At 46.6% G+C, this 11,357-nt stretch overlaps 2 protein-coding genes across 2 annotated transcripts; one reads left to right on the top strand and one right to left on the bottom strand.

The window, feature by feature from the left end:
* The first annotated feature begins 3,666 nt into the window (after positions 1-3,666).
* On the top strand, positions 3,667-9,119 carry LOC132255590 (sterol regulatory element-binding protein cleavage-activating protein). The gene is made up of 6 exons (XM_059751687.1): positions 3,667-5,406; positions 6,460-7,660; positions 7,740-7,908; positions 7,979-8,302; positions 8,361-8,567; positions 8,681-9,119. Exons 1-6 carry the CDS (start codon positions 3,947-3,949, stop codon positions 8,857-8,859), a joined length of 3,540 nt encoding a protein of 1,179 aa, XP_059607670.1. The 5' UTR covers positions 3,667-3,946; the 3' UTR covers positions 8,860-9,119.
* On the bottom strand, positions 9,120-10,124 carry LOC132255946 (elongation of very long chain fatty acids protein 4-like). Its single transcript, XM_059752119.1, has 5 exons — positions 10,075-10,124; positions 9,660-10,017; positions 9,577-9,589; positions 9,432-9,532; positions 9,120-9,371 (listed from the first exon to the last, which is right to left on the bottom strand). Exons 1-5 carry the CDS (start codon positions 10,122-10,124, stop codon positions 9,177-9,179), a joined length of 717 nt encoding a protein of 238 aa, XP_059608102.1. The 3' UTR covers positions 9,120-9,176.
* Between the last annotated feature and the right edge of the window lie 1,233 nt (positions 10,125-11,357).

The following is an 11,357-nucleotide window of genomic DNA, read 5'->3' as shown; positions in this document are numbered from 1 at the left end:
TAATGATTTCCACAATCAAAATAATATAGTTGTGTAGCGAAAGAAGTCAATAAAAGTGCGGTTTCACAGGAAATGTCAAAGCATAAAACTTTAAGGATTCCCACATAAACATTTCATTTACAGCAGCTGAGCAGAAATAAAAGCGATTGTGGGCCGCTAAAGGTGAGACCGCAGAAGTAAAAACCGCAAAATAAGAGGACTTTCTAATAGCTTTTCCACTCACTTTTCCCGCTTACTGGCCAATAAAGGTTCCTTGACTTTGAGGTCAGCAACACGGCTTTGTGACGGAGGGAAAATACGCATTAAAATTCTCCGTACATTTTCCTTCTCTAATCTTAACATGTCCCTTGATGTTAACATCCAACATTGTCATATGGGATGACATTTATAAGACTTCGCGCGCGATTTACTCGGTGGAAAAGCTTCCTGTGCTATTACAAAAGTTCAGCATGAAATTTCCACGAAATTTTAATTTTATGCAAATTCAAATTCCATGAATTGCTTTGCGAATACATTTGCTCTTCTCCCACACTCTCTTCACTTTTCGCACTTGAGCAAGAAAAGTGCTGTATTTTGCGTGTTGTGACAATTTCCCTCCTAATCTAATCTATCGATCCGAAAGTGGTGACGCCTTCGAATCTGATAAAATGCAATGATAACTCCACCACAGTCACTCATCGGCTGTCTCTCATGGACGTGTTTATGGATGTTTTTTTCTCTCTCTTTTGGCGATGGGAAGAATTTCTGGAGCAAGAGAGCGATTCAGGGAAATGATGTCATGCAATTTATTTGCAAGACAAATTGCCGTTCTCTGCATCGCCTCTTTAATCCCATCTTGTGGAAATCAATACAAATTGCTTTATTTTGCGTTATATCAGAGATGCGAATTCCTATCAAGAGGATGTATTTTTTGTATGTTTGAGGGTGAAAAATGTGGTAATTACTCTCTGTCAGAGGGCAATTATGGTGATTGTGGTGCAATTAATTAAAAAAACATTCTTTTTCTCGTGATTTGAGATCAATTTAGGGTCGTTTTGGGGGTGTTTTTGGCGACTGTTGAGCAAAAAGGAGACGCCATATGGTGGAAATATGTTTACAATTGTAACCAAGTAATACTCACAGAGATGCTGAAGCAGTGGAGTTGTTCACGAGTGTGGTCACGGGGTGGAAATCCACAGGGAAATCTGGGAATAGAGTGAAGGATTCGGCAATTAATCACGGATTTTCCACCAGCATCACAAAACACAGACTGAGGGGTGCACAGCAGTGGTCAAGAGGGCTTGGGAAGACGTACAAATGACAATTTGCCGGGCAATTAGGGATGTTGTGTGAATTGGGAGGCGGCAAGGGGGGAAAATAGGGAGCACTTTTGCGGCTTAGCGTACTTGCTGAGCGCCAATGTTCTCGCATCCAGAGCACTTGCGAGACTGTTGACTCTCGAGAGCCGAGCGCTATCAGTTCGGGGCAATGAATGAAAGGAGATTTTTCCATCTGCGTGGCACGAGCATCAGATGTCCCCACGCATGGAGCAGGACACGAGCCGAGGATTCGCATGTTTTTCATTCACCGTCATGACGAGGCCTTGGGGGTCGAATTGTGGGGGAGAGAGAATATTTTGATATATGCCAATAATGGGGCGTGCTTTGTTGGCCACAATGCAAATTTTTCTTCATTGTTAGCAAAGTGACAAGAACAGTGAAGGGGTTGTTTACCACACTCCTTGTTTACTTCGCCGTGAGACTGTGAGGACATTTCATTCAGCATCTGCTAAATGCAAGCCTAAATATGTTGCGAACTTAATGCCCCTGAAATTTGGGTATAGGAAAATGAAGAATTCTGCACAGGCGAATGTTGGAAATTCCATCCAGATGATGTTTTAAAACCCTGAATCCTTTTTGCATGACGCAAATGGAAAGTCCGTCCTCTTCTGCACTCGAGGACCTTGAGTGAGGATTATCAACTGACAATGGATAAGCACATTTGCTTGAGGGGCCGCACAATTTGCGTCCTCAAAATGCATCGTGCTGGGGCAGGTAAGTGGGAAATTCCACCAGATGGTTTTCTAGTGGCCAGAATTCATCCTTCGGCGCCACAAATCCTGCATATTCAATTGCAGGAGGTTCTCGGGTAGCCACTTTGGCTGCCATAAAATGTTTCAAAAGATCGCGTGGCTGAAATGAAGGGAAAGTCCCAGACAAATGCGCTTGAAGATGAACTTCTGTATGCAATTTAGCAATTTGTGCTCGCCAATAAAAGTATTAAATAAATTCATGGACGCTGTTCAGAAATGTAGAAAGTGTGGGCAATTTTTCACAGCACGCAATAAATCATTTTGCTTCAACTCATATATAGTCACATGATTTTTTAAAGCTCTGAGACTCTTCTGCGTGAAATTAAAGAGAAAATTGCGAGCACTCTAAAGATTTACTATTTGAAGTGTCCTTTTAGGCGTATTCGTGATTCAGCTTTATAATAACGATTCATGATTTTTTTATCATTCAATCATCGGGAAAATAAACATTTAGTGTGTGAGAAAGAACACAAGAAATTGAAGATCATGAGATGCACTCACCGTCGCTCTTTCTTAAGATGGAAGAAGACGTCGAGGGCGTAGAAGAAATGCCATGATTTGCTTCTCTTAGCAGAAATGCACCGCCTCAAGTCCCTTCCTTCGAGTCACTTTCCATCCTTCGCAGAATAAATAGAGCCTCGATCTACAAACTTCATTAGTTGAAGTTTTGCATTCGAGATCCTCTGACGTGTTTGAGACCAAATTGCCGAGAAGATTCTTAAAAATGTTCGCCATCAAGTTCTTCTACAAGTTCGTCTTCGCGATCAAGAGCGCCTTGGCGCGTCTTCTGCTCCTCATCTGTGAGGACTTCGTGCTGACCGTCGTCAGGCCCGAGATTTACGACGATTACGACAGGATCGTGGACGAGCAGGTGAAGAAGAAGCTCTCTGAGAAGTGGTACCAGGATATGAAGAAGTTGGAGAACTTCCGCCAGACAGCTGCCGTGCGAATGGACGTTTTTCACTACACCACAGCGCAGAATATCAGCGAATATCTGCGCTTCATGGGCTTTGAGATCCGCAGCGCCAAGGACGTCAACCAGTGGCTCTTCAGCCTACGCTTCCTGCCCCGAGAGGATATCTACAACTTCCTCTCCGACACCATTCGCCTCTACAGCTTCATGCGCATCCAAATCTTCGGCGACGATGCCGCAACAGAGACTCGCGAGTCTCCGAGTGAGGAATAGTGCATCGGATAAATGAATTGTATAAATTTTCCTGCTTCCTATTCCTTGATATCGCAATAAAGTGTTTTTGAGTGACTCAGAGTTGAAGCTTTTGCGCTTTTTGGAGAGATTTTGAGACCACAGATAGTGAACACTCATTGAAATAACATCGTTTAGACTTCTGATTTACACTTAAAGCATTTAGACTTGAGACACTTTCACTGCAATGCAGAGTGCAAATATTGAAAGCTTTTGAAAGAAATTAACCCCTCGATTTAGTGCTCTTTGTTTTGCATACCTTCTGGCGCTGCTGACTGTTGGCGTTTGAAAAGTTGCTGAGTTTCGGCCTCGCCAGTGGCGCCGTTCCGGATGTTTTACTGCGCGTTTGACAAGCACGACTATTTTTCCACTCCTGCCGTCGAGTTGTGCAAATTAGCGAGGAAAATAAATGAAAAGGCCAAGCGTACGACAGGCCAGAAGTGCATTCGAGTGCTCGCGCTTTCCCCGCGTGTGTGTGCATCGTGCTGAGCTGGTGGACAGTGGATACAGTGAGACTTGAGTGCGAGTTCCTCCTGCGCAGTTGAGCCCCTGTTTTGTTTCCCACAGCAACTGGCCACTAGTGAGGTTAGGGCAGTTGTGCGGGCAGTGCGGAAATGGTGTGCGCGCGGTGCCCCCGGACGCCGCGCTGGTAGCTTGGAAGAACTGAGCTGATGCGAGAAATGTCGCGGCCGGGCGAGAGCCGCCGGCGCGTGGGCCTGCCGCTGCGCGTGGCGAATTGGTACTACAAGCACGGCCTCTTCCTCTCCAGCTACCCAACATGTGCCACCAGCTGTGCCATCGTCGTCCTCCTGTTCTGCTGCTACCCACTCATCTACATCCCCCTGCCGGGCACCATTCCCACCAAGGTCGTCCTGCCCTACAATCCCGACGACGCCACCGACAACGCCACTTCCATGTCCCGCCTCGGCAACATCAGCACCTTCGAGCCGCCGTTCCCGTGGGCGCACGCCGAGCCCTTCATCTACGTGCAGCAGATCGTGTTGCGCTCCAGCGTGGCGCCATGGAACGGGAATCTCATCCTCACGGACGCCTACAGAGCGCCGCTGGCGGAGACTTTCAAGTTGCTGGAGCTCATCCGGAATCACGAGGTGGAGGAGTCGCACGTGACGCTGGCCAATCTATGTCTGCACGTGGAGAATGTAAAGACTTTCCGGGCGAAGGACACCGTGTTTCCCGAGTACAACTGCCTGATCCTGTCGCCGGCCAATTTCTGGCAGCAGAACACGCAGATGTTCAACCGGGACGCGTCGCTGCTCAACACCATCTTCCAGTTTCACAATTTGCAGAAGACGAAGGTGTCCATCGCCGAGATGCTCTTCGGAATCTCAATCCGGGACACCGGCGTGAAACGCTATCCCATCCGCGCCCGCCCGCGCGTCATTCAGTTCGCCGTGACGCTGATCCTACGCGAGAAGAATCAACTGTTCCTCAGCACGCTCAAGGAGAAGCTGATGCGCCACTACGCGCTCCATCACGCCGCCAACAATGATCAGCACCGCGAGTCGCTCACGTACATCTACTATCCGGGCGAGTTCCGCGTGCTCGAGGTTATGCCGCTCATCATCACCTTCGTACTGCTCTTCTACTACGTGTACTTCTCGCTGCGCAAAATGGACCTCATCCGGTCGCGCCTGCTGCTCGCCTTCACGGCGGTCTTCACGGTGCTGGGCAGCCTGATCATGTCGTTGGGATTGTGCTTCTTCTTCGGCCTCACCATCAGCATCCAATCCAAGGGTATCTTCCCCTATCTGGTGGTGCTGGTTGGCCTGGAGAATGTGCTCGTGATCACAAAATGCATCACATCCACGGACGAGAAGCTGGACGTGAAGATCCGTGTGGCCAAGGGTTTGTCCAACGAGGGCTGGTCGATCTCCAAGACCCTGCTCACCGAGATCACCATTCTCACCGTGGGCCTGGCCACCTTTGTGCCCGTCATCCAGGAGTTCTGCATCTTCGCCATCGTCGGCCTCATCTCCGACTACTTCCTGCAAATGATGCTCTTCTCCACCGTCCTGGCGCTCAATATCCGCCCCTGTGAGCATGGCGTGCAGCTCAAGCAGGCGAAGAAGGACACCGGCGCCGCTTCCGGCTCGCCGCAGACGCGTCTCAGGTGAGTTAAGAGATAAGAGATGACTTATCTCGCGCAATCCAGGGCTTAGCGGAGTGTTTATTTTGGCGCCAATTTGCACCTTTCGACAGTTTTATGGCGCCAAAAGTGCCACGCGTGAGCGTAGCCAAGAGTCTCTGCAGGGTGCTCGCAATAACAAGCACTGAAAGTAAGAGTGTGCTTATCACATTGTTTACGCATTTGTATTGTCCGAGTTGTTTTGCTGCGAATAAGGGAATCCTGTGTTTTCCGACAGTGACGCTAGATTTTATTTACTCAATATAACTCAGAAGCAAGACTCATCATCACTTTCGTCATTAGATCGGAATTGACACTCTGCTAACGATCTTCGCTTATCGTTATTCGTAAATATCGTACTCTCTTGACCTTTTGGTCTTTCTAATTACACGCATAATGCTCTTTATTGTTGTTTAATACATATATCGGTAATCCTCGGCTTTCACACATCTTGTCTGCCTTCTTATTTCTATGTTTTAATGTGCTATATTTATATTTATGTTTTGATGTGTAAACTTTTACTTTCCAGCGATTCATGAAGTGTATAAAAGAGCAAATGATCATATTTGAGTCGTTATGAAGAAATATGTGTTTTCTTATCACATAATAAAGATAAGTGGGCGGGATTTACGAATGGGCGGAGCTTCAGATGTTTTCTTTGACAATATATTATAATGCATGAAATCTATTCGGTCCATTGTAATTCCATTCTCAATGTTCCACGCATTGAGTTATCAGTCAGTAAATTTAGTTGAAATCAATCGATTACTATATTGGTCACCTTCTCATTACGCCAGAAGCGAGCTTGTGATCAATCACAAAACATTCTTTCAATATATTCACAAAAAAGTCTTTTGAAAGCAGGAGTTGAATTCGGAATATTGTTTAGTTCAATGGCGAATGGAAGAAAAGCGTTGGGAAACAGAGTTGAGACGCAATCGAGCATTACGAAAGCGATTAGTTGGCTCATGCTTGGCTTTTCCAAGAACTCCTCGCCGCGGCATGCATTTTCTAATTTGTTGCATGTTTCTTCTGCAGGTACTCGTCATCGGCGCACGCGACGACAATGTCTCGATCGCAGAGTCACCCGAAGTTGAGTGGCTTGATGCTGGACTCGGTGAATCACATCTCGACGGATGTCATTCCAACGCCATCGGTGACGGACAGGAAGATACCAAAGAGGGTGAAGATTGTGAACTTCTGGGCGAGAACGCGCTTCTTTCAGCGTGCATTTATGATCTGGATGATCGTGTGGATCTTCTCAATCATCTACAATTCGAACATCCTGGAGAGTCTGTTTGTGATCGACACGAGCACAGAGATCAACAGCCTGCCGAATGAGCCAGTGGCGCAGGAGAGCCAGCAGCAGAGGGTGGAGCGGGATGAGATGGTGTTCAACATGGCCAGCACGCGATCTCCGATCTATGAGGCGCACGTGGTGGAAGATGACACGTTCGCCAACATCAGTGAGCAGCTGAACAAGCTGCGCCATCCGGAATACGACTCGAATCACTATCTGTCCAATTTCCACTGGTCCGCCATTCTGAGGCAGTACAACATCTCTGTGAGTGGGAAGTACGTGACGATCTTGCCGACGATAAGACTGTCGCACGCCATCGCGCCAGATGTGGCGGTGACGCTGCGCAATCCGGACGAGAAGAGTCCACAGCAGTTCCAGTGGAAGGCGCTCGCCGTGGCGCTGGATCCCATTGACTTCTCCGACGCCGAGCACCAGGAGTCGCCGTCGCCCAGCACCGGCAGCATGCCGTTCTACCCAAAGAGTCCCATGGAGATCTTCCTGGCCAGCATCCTCTGTGCCATTAGTATTTTTGTCCTCACGTACACACTGGTCGTGTTGTACCGCTGCATCTGCACGCGCAACTACGCCGAGTGGCGCGCCAGCTGGACGGACGCCGATCCCACGGCGCGGCCGCGCGTGGAGCACGTGATCCAGAGCAGCACGCCAATCGCCGTCACGGGCCATCGGCACCGCGTGGAGTGTCTGGCGATGGACGGCCTGATGGTGGCCAGCTCGTGTCTGGAGGGTAACATAAGGATCTGGGATGTGAATGGGGGCGAGCTGATTGCGGAGATCAATCGGCGTGTGCTGTTCCGGGAGGTGCCGAACCAGAGGGAGTCTTCGCCCATCTGGTGCCTTGACTTCGTGGACAATCTCATCGCCGTGGGATGCTCAGATGGTCGTGTAGAGTTCTGGGAGGGCAGCACGGGGAATCTTAAGGTGTGTTGATGAGTGTTATCAGTGTTTGATTCTGAGATTAAGCGGCTCTAATTACTCTCGCTCTCTTTTCTCTTTGCAGTGTGTTTTGGACGATGAGAAGAAGGTTCGCAATGGCGTGACTCACATCAAATTGTCTGGCGATAGAGTCATTGTGGCCAGACTCTGTGGGCGAGTGGATTTTCTGCGTTTGGAAACCTACAGTCAAGGCAAGCAGATTGACTGGGGCTTCACATCTGCGTACAGAAGAAGTAATATTTGTTCTTCTCAACACGCTGTGAAAATGGCAATTTTTCTCTATCTGTCGCGTCGTCTTTTCAGCTCACATTCGCACTGGATCCACAGGAAGTTTGGCAATGATACATCACAGCACCGCCACGGGTGAGGAATTGCGGTGTATTGTGGAGATTCAGCACAAAGCCCATCAGCAATCCATCACGTGTCTGGAAGTGATGCACGGCACGGTGTTCACGGGCAGTCAGGACAACACGCTGAAGGTGTTCAGGCTGGACAACAGGAGTCTGCAGTACACGCTTCACGGTCACTATGGGCCCATCACGTGTCTCTTCATTGACCAGAATCACTACGGAACTGGCGGATCGGGCTCTCAGGAGGGACTGCTATGTGTCTGGGATCTCACGTCGGGTGAGAATTGGCGCGAAAATGGCACCTTAGGCAGCATGACTGAGTTTTTCTCTTGCAGGCGCGTGCGTGTATGGAATCCAGGCGCACGACGGCGCCATCGTGTCACTAGTCTGCTCGCCGAGTTACGTGATATCGCTGGGCGCGGACGAGAGATTGTGCATCTGGGAGAGATTCCAGGGGCATCTTCTGAATTCCATTAACGTCTTGTACGCTTACTCAATCCTCTTGATGCTGACGCCGTCGTTGCTCATAACAACCAAGCCAGGTAAGCTTCTTGTTTCTCTACTGAGGAATGTGCAAACTTTAATCCACTCCGTTTCGAATTCTAAAAGCTAGAACAAATCGAATACTTATCAATGCCTTCTGATCCTTTTGCAGGTTCTTTGATTGTCTGGGACGTGCGAACGGGCGAACCGACGCGAGAGGTGAAGCTGGACAGTGCAAACTCCCAATTGTGCCCCAGGCTGGTGTTGGCGTCGTCAGACTGCGTTATTTGTGATTATGGGAATGAATTGAGGATCATTCGGTTCCCCTTGACGGCGGGGAAGATGGATTGATGGGTCACACAATGCGGAGTTGTTACAAAACTGTTTTTTTTTTATGTTTACGGTAAGGAAAAGAGACTTTTATTAAATGTACCATAGAATTTTTAGAGAGAATATATTCATCGATTTACAATCAAGAGTCATGAACAACACAAAGTTAATTTAATAATTAGGCACCAAATTTGAGAAGAAAGAGAGAGAATCAAATGTGTAAATTATGTAAAGTGTTTCTATAGAGAGACTAATTAATTAATAAATGAATATCTAGTTTAGTTGCACGTGTTCTTGTATATTTTTTCCTCATTCTTCAATTTACAGCGCTAATTTCTTTACTTCTCCTTCAATTTCGTATCTTCTTGAGCTGTCTTGGGTGATTTCCTGTACGACGCAATGTAGAATTGACCGAAGAGGAAGAAGAATATGCCTATGAAGAAGAAATTGATTATCATCATCCATTCTGGGATGAATCCACAGCCGGTGTAGTATGAGACCAATGCGATTAGCATGCCTATGATGAATTGTATCTGAAAGAGATGAATTTAAGTGTAAAATTGCAACAAGTGTGCCACCGATTTCGGATCTACCATTTGAATCATTGTCAAGTACTTCTTCCACCAGAGATACTTAGCCACCGTCGGTCCAAGAGTGGATAGTCCATAGTAGAGGTACATTAGCACGTGGACACCTTTAAAGATATGAATATTCATAACAACTTGCCATTTTTCATGCCTTCAAATGCGCTCTTGCCTGAGTTGAACATCAGAGGACAGTAAGCTGGAAGTTGAGAGAATTTTATTTGACCGATTCTAAGCGATCTGCAAAGGCGAATACGTACATAATCCGACCGGGAACCACTTGATGCATAGCAGGGCATATCCCACCATCATCGCGTGATGGTAAACGTGCAGGAACGAGAGTTGGTTGGGCTTCTTGCGCAGCACGAAGAACACAGAGTCGAGCAGTTCGATGAATTTGGTGAGGTAGTAGAGCCAAATTGCAGTGGCGAGACGTATTTCATTGGGATCGTTAGAGGTTGTCTTGGGAGTGCAGAACAACGTGTAATTGAGGAGATTTGATCGCAGATAAAGCTCATACGAAATATAAGCATTGGCGATGGCGATGGAGATGTTGTAGATCAGAATGACGTTCTTCAGTTGAAAGGCGGATCGTCTGGAGAAGGATTGAGAGTTAGTCCATCGTCAATGTACATGCTAGAGAATGCACTACTTTTCCATTAGTTTAGGTCCGAAGAAGATCACAGCAAGGTAGATAGTCATGATTACGCCAATGGTGAGCAAGGAATCCACCATGAACCATCCTCGTGTTCTACTATCTAAATATTGGAAATCATTTTTCGGTTTTTGATCAATTTGCAATTCAATTTGTGCCCCATTTTTCTACACTCGACCAAGGAAATAACACACAAAGGTCGGAAATAGTTTGTGACCGATAAATATTAAAGTAGAAAATATATTAACTAATAATTTCTTAAAAGAAAGTATTGGAATTATCATTGTCATTATTGTACTTGGTTATATAAAAATGGGCGGAGATTCTAAAAGGGCGTGGATTGAAAGTAAAAATTTGCTATTTAATTAAATACTTTTTAAGATTAAATTTCGTATGAAATTAAAATGTATTTTCATCAAAATTACGCAACAAAAAGCTGAAATTTAATATCATAAAATTTTAAATTTCTGATATAAAACTCCTCGTTCAACAATTGCATCGTATTTTTCTTACGCAAATTTCAATCACTCAATGAATATTTTCATCACTCCACGAAGTTGAATGATCACAAACCATTTCTTACATTGCAACTGTTACTAATTACTAATTTGCACTTCAAGAAGAATCCTTGCCTGATAAACTGTCCAAATAATTCATCAAATCCCATCCTTTGCGCACATATTCCATTTCGGCACACTTTGCAACGCAACTCCTGACACTGAAATGAACCGTCAGTGGCGCGAATTTGGTGTTTATCTGGAAAATCTTCGTGGCAATTCTCATTAATATTAACAACAGGATGAGTGTCAAACCGAATATTTATTAACTCATATAGATGAATATATTTCCGGATGCGCGCGTAGCGAATTAATTGATAAAAAGGTGAAGAGTTCAACGACTTAAGCAGAACAGAACATGTCTGGAAAGTTTCACGAGCTCTGATTAGGCAAACTTCTCACTCTGCACGAGGATCATGGGAATGTAGTTGTCCTCCTGGCGACTGAAGCTCACCGTCGTCGCCTCGCCATCATCGCTCGCGGGGATCTTCGCGGTCTCGTTGAACACGTCCCCGAAGACGTGCGTCAGCGTCGCGGCCTGATTGTGCAGCACGATGCGGTAAATGTAATTGCTGAGCGCGAGTGTGAGCTTCTCCTTGAGTAGCAGGAAGACGATCTCGTGCTTTGCACCAAACTTCCAGCGACAGCCGACGCTCACCGTCACGTTCTTCTTCAGCTCCACCCACGCGCCGTCGTACTTGTAGCACATCTCGGCCCAGCCCT

The sequence above is a fragment of the Phlebotomus argentipes genome, unplaced genomic scaffold (genome assembly GCF_947086385.1).
Source record: "Phlebotomus argentipes unplaced genomic scaffold, Phlebotomus argentipes genome assembly contig_5, whole genome shotgun sequence".
Lineage (NCBI taxonomy): Eukaryota > Metazoa > Arthropoda > Insecta > Diptera > Psychodidae > Phlebotomus > Phlebotomus argentipes.
The sequence above is the reverse complement of the archived record's forward strand: the minus strand, read 5'-3'. Positions and strand labels throughout refer to the sequence as shown.